Genomic DNA, 20132 nt, shown 5'->3' on the forward strand with positions numbered 1-20132 from the left:
TCTCCTTTAGGTTTGTTTGTTTTTGTTTTTGTTTTTGTTTTTTTTTTTTAACTTTTGTAGGGATGAAAGGCTCGAATAAGGATATTGGGCCGTAGCCCACCTCGAGGACGTCCAAGAGCCCGAGGATAAACCAGTATTAGTAAAGGTAAGTAGATTATTGAGCCAAGGAAGAGGCCTAGTCACAACAAGCAGGTGATGTTGTCCAAGGAGCCACCCTTCCTTGGCCAACAGAGTGAAAGCCTAAAGTTCGACCACCCATCAAGTACTGAGCAGTGGACAACTGTGCTTGAGAGGATAGGCTTCTGAGATAAGTGAGTCAATATAGAATGGAGAAATATTTGGGAAGAAAGTTGCTACCACCACATTGAATACTCTGCACCTAACCAACTGGCCGCATTAATGTGGAGGTGATACCTAAACAGTAACTTCTAGCCTTACAGCTGTCCACAAAGACTTCAAGAAGGTTTTGATGGGACAAGTATCAAAAAGATTAGTTATTTGATCAACAAGTAGAAGGCTAAGATGAAAGGAGGAGAAAGAGTATAAAAAGGAAAAGATTCCATTACAGAAGGGGGCATGAGAAAAAATGAGAGAGAGAGACCACTTTGTAATCAAGAACTTGAATAAATATAAGAACATATCATTCTCGAACTTGACCGAGGAGTGTTTTTCTTTTCAACTTATTCATCTTAGTCATTCCAACACTAAACTAGCCTATTGTGATTCATATTTGACTCGTTGAACGTTTAATGATAAACCTACTCTCTTACAAATTTATTGTTGTGGGGCTTATTAGGCCATTATCCAAATATTTTGGGTTGTGGATCAATTTGTGTTCTTACACTTTTGGTACTTTTATTTTTTTGTTCATCTGTATTTTTTTCTTATTTGTTATTTTTTATCTATTAGGGGCATGAAAGTAAATTTATACAAACTATATTTTCTATTCTTTCACTTTTCTATTTTCAAACCAAACACCATGAAAGAAAACAAAAAACTTTTCTATCCTCTCACTTTTCTATCTTCTCCTAATTTTCTATCTTCCCATTTTTTCACATCTCCAACCAAACGGACTATTAGAGCCTAATTGTTGAATTGGTTTCATTTTGAAAGTCAATTCATAATGTGGCCTCAATTGATCTAAAGCCGACGTATATTGGTTGAAGTTATTTCTTTCTGAATTGAGAAGGACCATTAGAAATGAAACCCACCTCAAAGCGCGCGTGTGTGTATATATATATTTGCAAATTTACTGATTTGGATAGATTTAAATTATTAAAAGTGTTACATCACTACATCTCATTTGTTATTGGAAAACCAATAAATTTTTTTTTTTTGGAAAAACACCAACGCTATAACTTCAATTTGAAAGTACATATGTTCTCAACTTTAAGAAAATTATATAATCTTTGACAAAATATGAAGTAAACGTAGAAAAAGATTCCTCAATGATTATGAGTCACTGCTTTTGTGAAAGGAACAAGTGCACTTATGCATTAGCAAAAAATGGTCCAATTATTGAGTAAGATATTGTGAGACAATGTCTTAAATTCTATAGGTGCTAGTTTTGTTTGTTAATGTTATCCAATTTTCCACCAAAAAAAAGTAGTATTTGAACTAGTATTCTCTGTGTATTTCAATAAAGATATTTAGGATTGGAATCTCTCTTCCACAATTATTTAACATGCAAAGCAATTGCAAAAACTTTGATTTGGAACAGCTTTGACAAAATATAAAGTAAACGTAGAAAAAGATTCCTCAATGATTATGAGTCACTGCTTTTGTGAAAGGAACAAGTGCACTGATGCATTAGCAAAAAATGGTCCAATTATTGAGCAAGATATTGTGAGACATTGTCTTAAAATTTATAGGTGCTAGTTTTGTTTGTTAATGTTATCCAATTTTCCACCAAAAAAAAGTAGTAAAAGATAAGGTTAACTGCGCAAAATTTTGTAGTTGAACTAGTATTCTTTGTGTATTTCAATAAAGATATTTAGGGTTGGAATCTCTCTTCCACAATTATTTAACATGCAAAGCAATTGCAAAAGCTTTGATTTGGAACAGCTATGGGCTGGGTTAACGTGTTTCGATCGGTCCAATCCTGGGCCTGTCTCGATCCAGTCTGAGATCAAATCCAACAACGAGAGAGCACGAGACGACGAAGACGAAAAGGGCCTTGACCGTTACACTACTAAAACGCACCGTATTAGCTCTAAGTATATCCAGTCGTACTCTTAGAACTTTCTTTGGGTTTTTTGCTACCGTTAACAGTTAAAGAAGTAAAGCTAAGATAGTTCCCCAGCTAGATCGGTGAACCAATGCAAGGAGGATCATCAGGCATTGGATATGGCCTCAAATACCAGGTCAATTATTCAAAATTATCCAAACCCTAAATTCAATTTTTTTCTTTTACTGAGCCTCAAGATCTTGAAAAATGTAAAACCCTAAAAATCTTTATCCAGGCTAGATGCATTTCGGATGTGAAAGCAGACACAGATCACACCAGCTTCATCACCGGCACTCTCAGTCTCAAAGAAGAAAACGAGGTATATATTTTTTGCCCTAATTTTGAAAAAAAAAAAAATGATCTCAATTTGTGTTTTTTGGTTTCTTAAATCAATGGAGTTTTGTGGTTGTTTGTTTCAGGTGCATTTGATTCGGGTTTCATCAGGTGGAACCGAGCTCATATGCGAGGGTTTGTTCTCGCACCCGAACGAGATCTGGGACCTCGCTTCCTGTCCCTTCGATCAACGGATCTTCTCCACTGTCTACTCTTCCGGTATTTGATTTCATTGATCCTGATCCTGATCTTTTTTATTTATATATAATTCAAAACTTGATTACGCTGCCGTGATATTTACTTAACAATGCAATGCATAGCTTTGGATGACTTGTTCGACTTTTTAAGGAGCTTGCAAGGATTGTATTCGACTTTAAACATTGCAAATAGGGTTATGATTGGGATTTTTGATTACTTTCTGATAGGTATTATACTAAGACATTCATTAGTGGTTTTGATTTCGATCATTCTATAGCTCAGAGGTGCTGGAGATTATTATTATTATTTTTTAAGTAAAAATCATGTTAGTAGAAGTAATATAAAAAAGACGTGTCAATTAAGGAAGTAACTGAGCATATGAATTTAGATAGAATAGCATGGAGGAAAAGAATAAATGTAACTGACCCTAACTAATCAGTTGAGGATCTATAGCTAATCCCAAAAATTTGGGTCTAAGGTGTTGTTGTTGTAAAAATAATTTTATTTGAGAGAGGAGTTAGTTTGAATGCACAGTCCGTGCATTGGACCACTCCTAAAAGATTGTAATATGAGATTCAATGGATTTAAGAAATCAAGAAAATAAAATGACTGGATGCTACTACCCATTGTAGTCTCAAATTTTACAAGGATCACACTAGGGATTGATTAATGACATGAATGGGAAGTATTCTATTCTTCCTTTCTTGCTAAGTTGTTTCTAAGACGCATTAGTGAAACTGCTTTCTGTATCTTGGACTGCTTGTGTTGTTTAAATCTTACTTGCCAATACTTGAGCATTTGCTACAGAGTCTTTGGCATCCCAGACTAGCCGGAATAATATATACAATTATACACAAATGACCAAATATCTCGAGCTGTTGAACAATGCAGAACAAGATGCTCACCTGACTCCCCATTATCTCGCTCTCGCACATACAGTACCAATGCTTCCTAAGTCAAGAAAGTGGCCCTTGGAGGTGTCTTAGCCCTCCAGATGCATGTCCATGGGAAGTAAACTCCTGTGGACTTTCTTAGAATGTCATAGTATGAACAGACTTCAAACTTTCCCTTCTTAGTCAAAGTCCAGGATAATTGATCCTTTCCTTCACTAGATGGAATATCAGAGCACGGCAAAAAACAAAACAAAAAGACAAAAAAAAAAAAAATCTCCACAAACTCTAATTCCCAATCTTGAAAAGATTTAGTCAATTGAGAGTTCCATTCCCATATACCTAGCAAGATACATGGTTATTGAAGCACCCTATTCCGTTGTCAATCTAAGTAAGAAAGGAAAGAGGTCTTTTAGAGAACAATCCATACGGCAAGGATCACACCAAAAGTGAAAATGAGAGCCATCCCCTATAACGAACTTACAATATTTAGAGAAAAAATTCCACCCTCATTTAATACTCTTTCATAGAGCACAAAAAATAATAATTAAATAAAGCAAAAAAACACACTCTGGTAGAGACACAAAGAAGCAGTTTTTGTTACGAATTGAACCTCATATAGTCAAGAACTAAGCAATACCGAGAGATGATCAGTTCTTAAATTGCTGTGAACTTCTAGACCCAATACATTCTATTTGGTAAGGGGAGGGTGGTAGCAACGGTAATGTGGAACCAAGTCCAGGAGTGTGGTATTTGGTTTTCACAAGACCAGCTTGGTCTGGGATTGGTGAAAGCGGCAAAATCTAGAGGCTTAGGAAGTTGTCGGTGTCACACAATGTCAGTGTTGTCTGGGGTTTACCAAAAGCTGCATAGATTGGGGAGGTAGGGAGCATTGAAGTTGTGCAACAATATTTCGTGATTGCTGATAACTAAAAAAAGGGTAGGGAATGTGATTGCAGGTGTTGGGTGACCACTTTATTAATATTTTCAGCACTGAGAGAAGTTGCAGACAATATCCTTGGCTATGAAAGTGGTTGTCGGTGTTGAAATGAACCAAAGACCAATTGCCAACAATGGCGGAAGTCAAGTGGTACCAGCTGTGAAGGTTCAGAGTTCAATGCTTTGATATCATGTTGAATTTTTGGGAAAACATGTGTTAGGTGATTAACCCCAACATTAGTTTTATTATCAGTAATTGATCTCCAGTTTATAAATTTTCCCTCACAGATGGCAACAATAACAACAAGAGGAGAAATGAAACATGTTTTTCTTATGCATTCTTACAACAGATTCCTAATCCTCCCTTTTTCAACAGAGAACACTCAACGCCCACGCCATAACTAACTAGATGGAATTTAAAGGAACCTCCCATTCCCCTCCAAGCTATCTCTTTGGAACACTCTAGTCTATTTCAAATGTGAATTGGTATCATATAAGGTGTTGTGGAAATACGTGTTGTGTTGTTTAAGCAACAAAAACTGTTGTTCAAACAATGTTACCAAGCAGGCCCTAAATCACTTTTCTCCAAGTTAACTTTTAAACTTGATACCACTTTATAGCAAAGGACACATTGAAGGTATCCTAACTACTCTAGGTTAGAATCAGAAATAATTATGATGTCATCAAGGAGTAGCAAATGTGAGATCTCCATTACGCTTCTATTCCCTCCTTCAGCCTTGAATCTAACATGAAACCACTAGTCTTTTGTAGCATACTACTTTTTATTTTATTTTTCTCTGTTGGATAGGTGCATGCTACTAAAAGTTTCCATCACTAGGATGATAGAAGTGAAGATAGAGGATTTCCTTGCCTTAGCCCCTGGCTACCGAAGAAGCCAGTTGAGTGCCATTGACCATAATTGAGAGCCTGAACAGTTGACATGCAATATTGGATCCATGTTTTCCACTTTTCACCAAATCCAAAACTTTTGAACAAGACTAGCACAAAATCCCAATTAACGTGATCGTGTGCGGTTTCAATATATAGCTTACATATTACCCTAGGCACATTTTACTATCCAAGCACTCATTATCAATAAGCATTGAGTAAAGAGTTATTTTTCTGCAACAAAATCATTCTGTGTATCTGTCATCAAAGTCCCAAGAATTTGGTAATGATTCCACCTGGCCCTACTGTTTGAACCAAAAGTGAGGCTACTATAAATAAGCATTGAATCAAAAATTTGTATTCCTATAATAAAAACATGCCGTGCATCTGTCATCAAAGTCCAAAGAGTTAGGTAATGATTTTTCCCCCCTCACTGTTTGGTTGAACCAAAAGTGAGACTACTATCAATCATGTACTGTCATCAAGGTTGACTTTCTTTACTAGGCATTCCTATTCTTCATGCAATCACTCTTCCCACTATGGACTTTGAATTTGGTCACCCTTAATAAGCCACTCCCCCTAACATGAGTTGTGATTGGGAGTGATGACTATTGAGTCTTATTTTTACTAGGTCTGATTAGTCTCTCTCCTCAGAAAGCATTATCACCTTAAATTAGGTTTTTTAGTTATTATTATTACTATTATTTAGTTTTAAATCCAATTTTTCGCCAATAATTCTTCCAAAATGGTTAATGGGAGGACTAAGAGTAGCAGTAGGAATAATATAAGGAAAGCAGCAGAGAATAGAAAGCATCTTGTCAGAGCATATGTAGCTTCTTGTATAGGAGTTGAAGCAGGAAGCTGAGTAGGAGCTCTTGTTTGTTTTCTTGTTTGCTAGTCTTTCCTCACCTGCCTAGAAAAGTGGATTCTCCTGATCCAGCGGATCTGGGGCTTGTATGAAGCGTCTGCGGATTACTAAGTCGTGGATCGAGATCTTAGATCTAGATAATACTTTTGACACCTTGGGGAAAGCCCATACCGCAGAATATTCTTGATTGAGCATTTTATTATTTACACCTGTTTCTGTTTGCAAGCAAGTCTACTGGCTCAAAGTCAAAGCTATTGATTTTTTTGTTTTGTTTTGTTCAATGTTCTTGAAGGTGAATCATATGGAGCAGCAATATGGCAGATCCCTGAGTTATATGGCGAGTTGAATTCCCCTCAGTTGGAACGAATTACCTCACTTGATGCTCATGTTGGAAAGATTAAATGGTAAGTTTGTTTATCGTAATCTTTCATTTCTTTACTCTAGGAATCAAGAACAAGTTTTATTTTTTTCCCCATCCTTGTATCATGTCATGTGGCATATTAGGTACTTATCAGGAATGTATAATTTCTCCATCTATTTCTTTTTAGATCATGTAGCTTTTCAGCTCTATCTGGATCACTCTAGTGGTGACTGTGTGGTGCTACATTGCAATATTTTTCTACTTAAGAACAGTCTATCTATTTTTTAGTTTTTAGGCTTTTAAGTTCTTTGATCAATACGTGTGATTCATCAGCTCACTTACCCTATATTTTGTACACCATGAACAGCATTCTTTGGTGGCCCTCTAGAAGGCATGATAAGCTGATCAGCATTGATGAGGAAACCCTTTTCTTGTGGAGCTTAGATTGTTCCAAAAAAACAGCTCAGGTATAGCTCATAATGAAATTTTTACAGTGAGCATATGTCCTCCAATTGTGATTGTGGCAAATGTAGTAAATGGCTAAGTTTCCTCTCTCGCTTTTGAAAGCATTAGAGTTATTAGGATTCTTTTTTGATAAGTAATAAGTTTAATTGATATAAAAAATAGAACACCCTAGTACACTGGGAGTGTACAAGGGGTCAAACAATTCAAGTACAAAAATTACAAGAATCTAGGAAATCGCATAGTAGCCAACCAAGCCAATAAAGTTCTAAAGAAAAATAACTTGAGGTTTGGTATGAAACTCTCATTATCTTCAAAACACCTATTAGTTCTCTCCCTCCAAAGACACCATAGTAAGCAATGGGGAACAATCAACCATATATACCCATTTTGATGACGACCAAACCTGCCTTGCCAACAAGCTAGAAGCCCCATATATATAAGGAGGCTAGTGTGGCTGAGCTTATGAAGTCCGCTAATGGAGTCCTCTTTTGGGATGTAAGTTTCTTTAGGGGCGTTCATGCTCAGGAATCAGAGGCTATGTCAAGTTTCATGGATACCATATTTGGTTCTTCAGTAAGGGGGCTTGGTGAGAATAAGATGTGTTGGAAACTTGATAGAGATAAGGGGTTCATGGTTAAGGATTATTATAGTATTTTAGTGGGCTCTAATGACTACCATTTTCCTTGGAGAAGTATTTGAAAACAGAAGATTCTTTCTTGAGTAGCTTTCTTTGTTTGGGCTGCTGCTTTAGGGAAATGCTTAATGATTGACAATTTATGAAAAATGAAGGTTTGGATATTGAATTGGTGTTACATGTGCAAGTGTAATGGTGAATCGGTTGACCATCTCTTTCTTCATTGTCTGGTTGCTATAGATCTGTAGAGTTATTAGGACTCTCCCATTCCCAAGTATGATGACCTAATGCATGGACAACAACAACAATAACAACAACAACAACACATTCCAAGCTTTAGGCCCAAATGGCACCTCCTTCTTCCTTAATAATGGGGTGGAGGGTCAGGTCATGTGTTTCATTTGTTTAAGTCCCAACCCGCATGTGTAATTTACCCACACAAAAAAAAGAACAAAATAATTTCATTTTCGTTTTAGTTATGAATATGTGAATTTGCAATCTTATTTTTCCCCCATAATCTTTAGTTGACTAGACCTATTTAAGACCTTAACAACTTAAAGATTACCTACCAAATCTCATACTAATCAACGAAATGTAAGGTAATAAGATTAGAACTCAAATTCTATGCCCAATCAAGAATTTTCCAAAATTAAGAAAACACAGCATGTAAGGTATTAAAATTGGGCCAAGTATGTTTGTACTTCGTAGTGATTATGCTTTTGATTGGGCCACTTGTTGGTCAAATGGCTTGGAAGATATCGCTCACTTTCTACTTTCTTGATGTATGTCAAATTTCTTCAATTTATACTGATTGTCTGATATAATTTATTGCTGCGTACAAATATAACCTCTTAAACTCTTAGTTGGCAAGATAGCCATGCAACTCAACTGACACCTCCTAGAGTTTTCAACAGAGACATCCAGAGTTTAAATCTCCCCTTCCCCATTGTTGTAACTATTGAACTATCTAAAAGGGGAGTTTTTTTTTTTTTTTGAGAAGGCTAAAAGGGGAGTTTTATTTTCTTCTTTAAAATGATCATAAATGTTTTTCATACTGTGCAATTAATCATTGTAGTTGCGGAGTAACTGCAGAGTGTAACTATTTTACTCTTTAATTCTCATGCTGATTCTCATTTAGGCCTTCTTGCAAAATTTAGGTACAATCAAAAGAGTCGGTTGGCATGTTGCACAACTTATCTGGAGGAGCATGGGATCCACATGATGTGAATGCTGTTGCTGCAACTTATGAATCAGCCATCCAAGTTTGGGATCTACGGACAATGAAGTATGTTATACTTCTCACACATCATTAATGCATTGCTTTAAATTGTGAATGACTTATTGATTTACAAAAGGGAGGAAAGGTGTTTTGTAGAACTGCTAATTTCATATGACAACTCACACTAAATCGTGCTGTTGCTTGATGGCATTGTTAATTGCAGGAAGACAAATTCAATTGAGCGTGGCCATGTCCGCAATATTGATTACAACCCCAAGAAAAAGCATATACTTGTAAGAATGTAACTTTGCATTAAGCGTGCTCTTCTGTGTGATATAATTCTTTTTTAAAAGATAAACTTGTACGATTTTTTCATATATCTAGTTTCTTTGGCAGCTAGAGCCTAGTGGGTGTCTGTCCTTGCAAAGATATATGTCTCTATTGTATGTTACAATGTGTGTGGTAGATAGAATGTTCACATTGTTTTGCATAGCATAAGAAATATCCTTTTTTTTATTTAAAAAAAAAAAAATTTCTTTACAGGTAGCATAAAAATAAGAAATATCTTTACTGCAACATAATAAATAGTTTACAATTATTGCAGGTCACTGCAGAAGATGAATCTGGGATAAACATATGGGATCTTAGAAAACCAAAGGTTCCCATCCAAGAACTTCCTGGACATACACACTGGTATATATATTGAGCACTGTTGCAGTTCTGATCTTTGTCAACCATGTTTCTGCTTGATGAACCATTCTGTATACATGCATTTAAAGTGTTTTGTGTTACTATATTTGTGCACTTTAAGGTGTTTTTAACTGGCCATATCCTTTGTTAAAGCAGAATTTATATATTTTCACATACTTTTAGCTGCCTAATTTTGACCTGTGTAAAAATATCACCAGGACATGGGCTGTCAAGTGTAACCCTGAATATGATCGGCTGATCTTGGTACCCTCTCTCTCTCTCTCATATGCACACATGTATACATATGTATTCAAGCCTTTAAATCCTGAACAGATACAATAGCATGCATTATATGTTCAAGCCTTTGTAAGGTCTTGTTTTGGCTTATAAAGGTTTTAGGTCTAAGTTGTGCAACTGTTGCCTCATCTGTGCTGTATATTCCAATATTGTAAGACCACCATTTCACTAAATATCTGGTGACTGACTGACTGAATCACTGAAAGTATGAAACCAGTCATTGTGTTTTTCAGGTACTTTAGTTATGGATGTTTTTTGATAAAATATATCCTATTGCAGAGTGCTGGTACAGACTCAAACGTCAACTTGTGGTTGGCTTCATCATCTAGCAGTGATGATATTACATCTGAAAGGTTTTTTTCTTCTGTTGTTCTTTGACGTGTTATTTCATTCTTTGGAGTCTGCTGATATCATCAATGTTTGTGTTTTTGGCAGCCTGGTTGATTCACCTACTCAACGGTTGAATCCATTACTTAATTCATATAGTGACTACGAAGACAGTGTTTATGGTAACCACTGCATCCTCTTGGTTTTTCTATGCTTTTTATCTAATAACTAAAGCTGACCAGTTTCCACTTGATTTAAAGGCCTTGCTTGGAGCGTTCGTGAACCTTGGATCTTTGCGTCATTATCCTATGATGGGAGGGTAAGAACACAAGTAATCTGCTATATAAAGCAGTAGGAAGTGCTGATTAGTATTCTTGGGAAAGAGAAAGAAAAAAAGAAGTGAAATAGCCTGAGACAACTGATATTGTTTTTTGGGAAAGATTTTAAGACCTCCATAGCCAGAACCATAAACCAAATGGCTTTGCCCTTCTATCTCACAATGTCACAATGTGAGCATGAAGTTTAGAGCCTGTATGATATTTTCATACAGGGCTACCTATACAATCCAGTATTGTGCTTCAATTGGAATTTCCTTTAGCAAGGGTGTGAACAGACAGTGATTTCTCCACATAACATATGTAGAAACCCATTTGATATTTCTCCAGATCTCAATAGTTTGTTTCTTTCTTTTCATGCAAAACAGGTAGTTGTAGAAACAGTCAAGCCTTTTCTCTCAAGAAAATAAAGCTCGAAACGAATTGCACATTGCTACAACTGGTCTACTTGTTGATGGTTCTTGCTGATATCATTGTGCATTCATTGGTTGGGTTCAGACACACACCAGAGGGGACCAGAAGCTAAAATTGAACTTGGGTGTGTTAGCGCGAGTAACAGGTGATGGCGTAAATAGCTTTGTCCAGTAAGCAACACATTGTGAAGACAACTCCATTACATACATTCTTTTCATATGAATCTCGAGGTAGATTTATTATCACGATATCCGTTCACGGAATTCCAAGGTTAATTTTATATTCCATTTTTGTAATTTTCTTTCGTTCATTAAGCTCAACCATTGTTTGGTAATCATTTTACATGTATGTTTGAGATGAACTCTTCTATTTGACATCTTCACCTTATCAAAAGCATACGGATAAAAGTGGCTGTAATACATTGAAATGCCTGGCTTCCCCTAGCCCTTAAATTTGTATTTTTTTTAAAATTTGTAGAGACTAGGCTATTGATTGGTCAATAGCAGTCATAATGGGGCTGGTTTGTTTGGGACCGTCCTTTTCGGCACACCACCCACAAAGAAAAATCGTACTTGGAGCTTGCATATTGCCCTTGATGAAAAATAAATGTGATGTCAATGGTGGATTCATGTCTAAGTAATGGTTTCTTATTCACAATTTATCATCTCAACAAGTAGAAAAAATTGTCTCCATGGCAAAGTTGTTGCCTAAGAGTAAAATGGGATGCATGCCTCATTGGATTTGGTGAAACTGGATGGGAATCAGAACTATACTGTTTGTGATAAGTTCAAGGCATTGCTTTGCCCAAAAATAAGGAACATTTGAATAGAAAGTCTTCAGGAGTCCCAGAATTTTTCTTAATTTATTCGGTGAATTCGTTGTTGACCATTGTTGGCTGTTGCAGACAATATCCATCCTATCGACCAATTCTGAGCTGAGAAGTGAGTACATGTTGAAGATGAAAAGGCTGAAGCGCTCAATGAAATTTCTTTAAAAATAATGGCCCTTGTTACCAGGGTGATCTATATCTAATTGACCAAATCTGTACCGAGTATTGACATATATCCTCCATAGTCTCCATTCATTAGGAGGACTTTTGTCCTTCAAATACACAGAATGAAAGTAGTATTACTAGTTGGTTTTTGAAGATCCACAGACCACGTCTTATTAGAATCGAAGTGTCCTGCATCTCGCCAAAAAATTCATAATTGTTTGTTTTCACAGTAGCAACCACCCGTGAATGGAGCTAGACATTCATAGAGGCGGTGGTTTGATGTTTGTTTACAAAAATTAGCCACTCGTCCTTTGTTTGTTTTTGGTTTCTTGTTACACTGCTCAAAGATAAAGTCGAAGCATTCATTGAAGCTCTGTCCTCTCAATGATGGGGATTATTGCCTAACCGTAAAATGTGGGGAAAAATGCATAACTGGTCTATTTGGAAGTCTCTTATTGTAGTGATAAGGGCCTATATGAAAGTCTCTGAAAACTTCCATTCAGAACCAAACCAAATGTAAGGTTCAGATGTCCCCCTTTACTTTTCCTCATAAGAAAAGCCTCTCTGCAAAGCAACTGCAAATGAAAACAAATTACCTCTTGAAAAGGAATGCGTTTATAATGCTCTAAAATTGAAAGAAAGTGCAGCCATCACAATCTAAAATTTGTTTTTACGTAGAGTACGTGTTTCTTGAAGTGACATTAAGCTTATCCAAACGCATAGTCACAAGTAAATTTCTTGTTTCCTCGTCCAACGGCAGAGATCCAAGTGTTTTTTTTACACTTGTAGTTGTTCTGCCGTTTTGACTCGTGGCACTCTTTTCACCACGTAACATTTTAACACGTAAGCCCACCACGTAATTCAATTCAGCTTTATCCACAAGCTCACGGTCAACAAGTGTCTTGCCATGTCATCATAGAGCAAGTTGCTGACACGTGGTGAAACGAGGTGGAACATGAAGAAAATGGTGGCTCTGGTCGGCAAAGAGTCGGAGTTGTACAACTTGGATTAGGACTTTGGAGCTAATAATTTTTTCCACATGGATAACCTTCGTTTCTCAGTTAATCATCCAAAAGAAAAAGAAAAAGAAAAAGAAAAAAAAAGAAAAAAAGGGTCCACTTTCAGAATCATGTCTCTTTGGGGGTACTTTTACCTACAGCGACGTAATCACCAACCAAGATTGCATTAAAAAAATAACAAGTCTTGAAGGAGGAAAAGGATGATTCTAAAATTTTAATTTCTAAGATTTGTTTGATAAATACGTTACAACCTTACCCACAACCACAAGCTACAAAAGCCCATATGTCCTTTTCTTCTCCTTCCTATTCCAGATAAAACAATGAGGGTTGTTACAAGTGGCAAACACTTAAAAAACAACCAAATTCTATCACAAAAATTATAATTTATCCAAAGAAGAAGAAAAATGCAATCAAGAAACGTTTAGGAAAAAACAAAAATCAATATTTTGTGGGCATCAGTAAGCTTTGGGGGCCGTTTGGTATGGTAATTTAAGTAATATTTTTCAGTTTTTAAATAACATTATATATATTTTCACATACTTTTTTATCCACATATATTTTCAAAAAATACAAACAACGTTAATAAAACAACATTATTAAACAGCCCATTGGTTTTTATGCACCCTATGGGCTAGGATATCCTCGCCAATAAATCATCAGTGCTTTGTTTTTTAATTAGTTATCGGCTTAAATTTTTTTTTTAAAAATCTAATAATTACCTTCTTGCGCTTTTGATCTATATCTTAAGAAATAAAATAAGAGATGGCATTTTACTATCAAGATTGATTATTATTATTATTATTAGTTTTCTTTTTAATTAAAAGAATACAGTTGGAGTTGATGATTCATAGAACTTTTTTTTGGGGTCAAATAAACAGTATTAATTTATTAAATAAAAGAGGATAAAGGAACTAGCCCAACTCATCTACAACAATACAACTACAAATCCAACATCAATGTGACAATGTAAGGTAGATGCTTCCCCATCTGCCCTTCCTCATATACAAATGAGCACATGGACAAAGAAAGTGGACTACCGACTACTCCTTACTACTAGCAAGTAGCACCAATAATAAGTTCTTTCGTATAGAAATTTTATAATTTATAATTGTTGATAAGTAAACAATAAAAATAATGTTAAATTTTAATCCATATAAATGATATTATACCTGTAAGGGCACGTTTTGCTCCCAAAGCCCAAAAGAAAGGTCAATGGCCCAAAGAGCCCAAATCAATGAATTTGTAGAGAGTGAGTTTGAAACTGAACTTTTAATGAGTTAGATTGGCAACAATCATAGTAGGCTAATCATTAGTATAAAGCATAAACAAACAGTTTGTGCAAGGAAAATCCTTCTTGGCAAAGTCCAAGAGAGGTTATTCTTATATATTTCTCTCAAACTTAACCACAGTTACAGTTCTTGAGTGTATAGTAATTTTTCTACAGATTATTTGATCCCCCCTTATAATGGGATTTTACTTCTTTATATTCCCCTTCTTCACTCCATCTCAGCCCTCCATTTGTAGATCAGATTGCTGGTTTTAATACTTGTTCCATCGGCACTTTCTTGAAATCTTTGTGGGTAGCTGTAAGGCTGAATGTTACTGTTCAAGTATCACCCCACATTAATGCGGCTAAAAGAGCCCAAATCAATGAATTTGTAGATAGTGAGCTTGAAACTGAACTTTCAATGAGTTAGATTGGCAATAATCATAGTAGGCTAATCGTTAGTATAAAGTATAAACAAATAGTTTGGGCAAGGAAAATCTTTCTCGACAAAGTCTGAAGAAGGTTGTTCTTATATATTTCTCTTAAACTTAACCATAGTTACAGTTCTTGAGTGTACAGTGATTTGTCTACAGATTATTTGATCCCCCCTTGTAATGGGATTTTACTTCTTTATATTCCTCTTCTTCACTCCATTTTAGCCATCCACGTGTAGATCAGATTGCTGGTTTTAATACTTGTCCTATCAGCACCTTCTTGAAATCTTTGTGGGTAGCTGTAAGGCTGAATGTTACTGTTCAAGTATCACCTCCACATTAATGCAGCCAAGGAGTTAGCTGCAAAGCATTCAATGCGGTGGTAGCAGCTTTCTTCTCAGATATTTCTCAGCTCTCTTTTTGTCTTATCCCTACTTGATGTTTATCCTTGCTAGTATGATCGTCTGGTGCCTTATTCTTGACAAAATGTTGGACTTATGACCTCTACTATGTTTAGCTGAGGAGGTACTTCTCCTCGGACAACATTTTCAGTCTCTCATGACTAAACTCCTTCCACGGACCACTATCCTGTAGGTTTTCGTCACTATTACCTGTCCTCGGACTACTTGATGTCCTCGGACACAGCCCATGGCCTAATACCCATATTTGGGCCCTTTATCCCTACAATACCAATTACAATTATCATCTTAATAAATTATTTTATAAAAAAAATGAAAAACCTTTATGTCTCAAGCATGGGCTCTTACAAGCAGTGACACTTTCATAATTCATAATTGTGAGGACAAGGATCCTTAATCCAATTCAAATGGGTAGCCAAGATTATTTCCGAGGATACACCTCCAACCTCGGGGATGAGCATTAGCTATGTGAGGCGCATGAACTTAAAACATCACAAAGGGAAGAAAGCAGACTCGACACAAAATACGAGAATGATGAAAAAAGAGGGTGTAAAAGGCATCCCATCCACATTAAATACAAGACAACCACTCCCTTGGCTGCATTAATGAGAAAATGACCATGAACAATGGTGGCACAGCTAAGGTTGCAGGGTAAAAGCTTACTAGTATGTTCCGGATGAGGCAGAATTCCTAGAAATGCAATCTCAGCTCTCCAAGTGTAGGCTTAAGATGATTTGTATTTAAGTATAAAAGAAAAATTAAGATCCATATGAAGGGGAGAGAGAAAAAGAAGAAAAAAAGGACTTGGGACCCAAGGATACAAATATTTGTACTGGTGAGAAAGAAACACACATATATAAAATAGACATTCCTTGAGCCTGACCGAGGAGCCTCTATTCTTCATAATTTGTTTCCTTAGTCATTTAATTTGCTTCTTATCTCATTGTGTTTAACTTTAACTAATGGAGTGATCAATATCCAACCCATTCTTTAACAAATCTATTGTGGCGGGCTTATTGGGCCACTGTCCGAGTCATTTTCGGGCCGTGGATCAAGTTGGGCTCTTACAATTGGCACCGTCTGTGGGGATATTGAACACACCTGAGTTAGTTCAACCATGGTGGGTTTAGAGGAGTCAGTGGGATCACAACGTCAAGATCATTTTATGAATCTTGAGCGAGGGAGAGATTGTGAGGTTAGTGTGCACACAACTCATACTAGTAGGAGTCATTCTAGAAGTCGGAGCCATGTGTCTCATAGGGAGGATACTAAAACATGCAATTGGAGATAGATCATTTACGTAGGAAGTTATGTTGGAAGTAGAGGAGAGGGACATCATCAAGCACAAAATCTATATCTGATGATAATGACAGTTATAGACCCCGATCAAGGACTTCTTCTAGTGAGTCTTTCTCCTATGATGAAGAATGTCATCATAAGCAAAGGGATAAAAGCCTGACTAATAAAGGCTTAGGAAATGATACTATGGGTAGGGTTTTGCATCAAATCTTGAAATCCCCGTTTACTTGGAGGATTGACAGGGCAAACCTTCCTCGGTGGTTCACGTAGCCCACGTTTACCATGTATAATGGTAGAACGAACCTAGTAAAGCATGTCAGTCATTTTAACCAAAGAATGGCTGTTCACTAAAGGAACAAGGCCTTGATGTGCAAGGTGTTCCCATCTAGCTTGGGGCCAGTTGCGATGAGGTGGTTTGATGGTTGGGGGAAGGATCAATTAACTCCTTTCAAGAGCTTACCAGGGCATTTGAAGCCTGATTTGTCACTTGTAGTAGGGTTCCTAGTCCTTTGGACTCTTTGCTATCTATGAGTATGCGGGAAGGTGAGACTCTAAGGACTTACTCGGATGGGTACTAGGATATGTTTAACGAGATAGATGGAGATTTCAAGGATGTGGCAATAAGGATGTTCAAGGTTAGACTGCCCACCAAGCATGATTTGAGGAAGTCCTTGACTAAGAAGCTTGCCTGAAGTATGCGTCAATTAATGGGCCAGATTGATGAGTATAAAAGGTGGAGGAGGATCAGCAACAAGGAAAGGGAAAAGCGAAGGTAATTCCCCAGGACCGAAGAGATTTTAGATCAGAAAGGTATAACAGCAATCGGCCTATAAGAGATTTTGTTGGACATGCTGGGCCTATTACTGCTCAGGTGGTTAACACAGTGTTCAGGGGGCTTGTACACCAAATCCTGGAGAAGATAAAGAATAAGCCATATTTCAAGTGGCCATATAAGATGGGAGGAGACTCCATGAAGTGAAATCAAAATCTTCATTGCCAGTACCATCAGGATCGAGGACACACTACAAAGGATTGTAGGACTCTATGTGACTACCTTAAGCAGCTAGTCAAGGTTAGGAAGTTGAAGCAATTCCTGTATCAATCCACTGGACAGGGGAGTCAGGTTGGATCAGCACACCAAAGGGATGCTTCCTCAAGACCACCCCTGGGAATAATCAATGTTATTTTTGCTGCCCCGGGTCGGACTGGTTCGTATCCATCAAGGGTTATGTCCATAGCAAGGCCATATGCTGAGGATTTGGTCCTTGATTCTAAGCGTGGAAGAATGGAAGTCCGACCAACTCTAAACTTCTCCAATGAGGATAAAGTTGGAACTTTTCAACCTCATGATGATGCCTTGGTAGTTACCCTTCAGATATGGGAGATATGATATGAAGAGGGTCTTGGTGGACTAAGGCAGCAGGGCCGAGATCATGTACCCTGACTTGTGTAAGGGGCTTAAGTTGAAACCCAAGGATTTATGCTATGTTTGGAAGTTTTGAGAGAGAAGAGAGTAGAGGGAAGGAGAGTAGTGAAGAGGAGAGTAGAGGGGAATGGTTATCCTCTACCTTATTTGTATGTTTTTAAAATTAAGTAAGGAGGTGGGGAATAATTAGTCCTTTCATTTGTAATTTTGTTAATATGGTAAGGGTAAATTTGATAATTCATTTGGTCAAGTATTTTTATGCTCCACTCTCCCTCCAATTACTCTAATTTTGGGGAATTAAAAATGGGGGGTTAGAAGTAGTTCAAACCCTTCCAAATCCCTCCTCTTCCTTCCTTAAAAAATATCCAAACAAGGTAATTAAATTACTCTCCCTCCCTTTACTCTACTCCCCCTCCTTCCCCCAACGTCCAAACATAGCATTAGTTAGTTATGATTCCCCTTTGGTAGGGTTTGATGGGAAGACGATTCTCCTAAGCGGCTAGATCAAACTACTTGTTCAAACAAGATCAGAAATAGTTGAGGTAGATTTTATTGTGGTGGATGCATATTTCCCCTATACTGCTATCATGGCAAGGCCTTGGCTTTATGCCATGGGGGCTATTTCTTCAACTTTGCGCTTGAAGGTGAAGTATCCCTTAGGGGACCATGTCAAGGAGCTGATTGAAAGTCAGGATTTGGCCAGGCAATACCTGGTTGCGGCAATTAGACATTAGTTTGAGGGTGAATCCTCGGCCACCACAGAAAAGGCTTTATAGCAACCAAAGGAGACGGAAATGTCCTTGGACGTTGTAGTTGAGGGGGAGAGGTGCGAAGAGTTAGAAAAGATCACTATTGATAATGATGACGACAAGTATTTTCAAGTGGGAGTTCAGCTGCCTCATCGAGAGAATGAGGTGTTGGTTGCTTTCCTTAGAAAGAATGTTGATGTGTTTGCTTGAAGTACTTATGAAGCTCATAGGGTGGATCCAAGTTTCATTTGTCACAATCTGAATGTTAATCCATCTGTTACCCCCAAGAAACAATCACCTTGGTGCTCTTCCAAAGAGCATTCCAATACTGTTAGAGAAGAGGTGGTGAGCTTATGTGCACAGGGGCAATAAAAGAGATTTTTTACCCCAAATAGTTGGCTAACACGATGGTAGTAAAAAAGAAGAATGGAAAATGGCGAGTGTGTGAGAACTTCACAGATCTAAACAAAGCTTGCCCCAAGGACCCCTTCCCAATACCTCGGATAGACCAGCTGGTGGACACGATGGTTGGTCATCCTCGGATGAGCTTTTTGGATGCCTTTCAAGGGTACCATCAAATACCAATTAGCTCTGGCTGACCAAGAGAAGATTGCTTTTGTAATGCCCTTTGAGAATTATCATTACAAGGTGATGTCATTTGGATTGAAGAACGCTGACTCTACTTACCAGAGGATGATGACTAGAATATTTGAACCCCAACTTGGCAAGAATATTGAAGTCTATATTGATGACATGGTGGTGAAAAGCAAAGCAAATGCCAAGCATGTGAATGACCTCAGAAGTGTTTTTGAGGTGTTAAAAAGGCATAAATTGTGCCTTAATGCTTCGAAATGTTCCTTTGGTGTCTGTTCAGGCAAGTTTTTGGGTTACATGGTTACCCACCGTGAGATTGAAGTTAATCCTAATCAGATTAAAGCAATCAATGACTTGTAACCTCCTTAGAATCCTAAGGAGGTCCAAAAGTTGATAGGAATGACTGTAGCCTTGAACAGATGTATCTCCCGGTCTGCGGATAGATGTAGGCTGTTCTTTTAACTCTTGCACAAGTGGAAGGGGTTTGAGTGGAACGAGGAGTGTGCCCTAACTTTTCAGCAATTGAAGGATTACCTTTCTCGGCCACCCATTATGTCCAGACCCGAAGAGGAAGAAGTTCTTTTCGCCTACATTGCTGTGGCATTGCATGCAATTAGTTTGGTATTGGTGAGGGTAGAGAATGGAGTACAAAAATTAGTCTATTATAGGAGTAAGTCATTGCACAAAGCAGAGGTTCGTTATCTACCCTTTGAAAAAGCCATTTTGGTAGTGGTGCACGCTACATGAAAACTCCCCCATTACTTTCAGGCTCATACAGTTGTGGTTTTAACTTAACTCCTTCTACAGTCGTTGCTCCGAAGGGCAGATTATGCAAGGAGAATTGCC

At 37.4% G+C, this 20132-nt stretch overlaps 2 protein-coding genes across 2 annotated transcripts; both read left to right on the plus strand.

The window, feature by feature from the left end:
* Window positions 1-2066: 2066 nt before the first annotated feature.
* LOC142622122 (WD repeat-containing protein DWA2) lies at window positions 2067-11512 on the plus strand. The gene is made up of 13 exons (XM_075795553.1): window positions 2067-2363; window positions 2463-2546; window positions 2647-2779; window positions 6636-6747; window positions 7072-7171; window positions 8961-9088; window positions 9246-9315; window positions 9627-9715; window positions 9931-9976; window positions 10289-10362; window positions 10445-10518; window positions 10597-10655; window positions 11040-11512. Exons 1-13 carry the CDS (start codon window positions 2319-2321, stop codon window positions 11079-11081), a joined length of 1056 nt encoding a protein of 351 aa, XP_075651668.1. The 5' UTR covers window positions 2067-2318; the 3' UTR covers window positions 11082-11512.
* Window positions 11513-17098: 5586 nt separating this feature from the next.
* LOC142615476 (uncharacterized) lies at window positions 17099-17907 on the plus strand. The gene is made up of 3 exons (XM_075788242.1): window positions 17099-17152; window positions 17251-17415; window positions 17518-17907. The coding sequence occupies exons 1-3, from the start codon at window positions 17099-17101 to the stop codon at window positions 17905-17907; spliced, it is 609 nt and encodes a 202-aa protein (XP_075644357.1).
* Window positions 17908-20132: the final 2225 nt, after the last annotated feature.

Source organism: Castanea sativa, chromosome 1, assembly GCF_040712315.1.
Source record: "Castanea sativa cultivar Marrone di Chiusa Pesio chromosome 1, ASM4071231v1".
Lineage (NCBI taxonomy): Eukaryota > Viridiplantae > Streptophyta > Magnoliopsida > Fagales > Fagaceae > Castanea > Castanea sativa.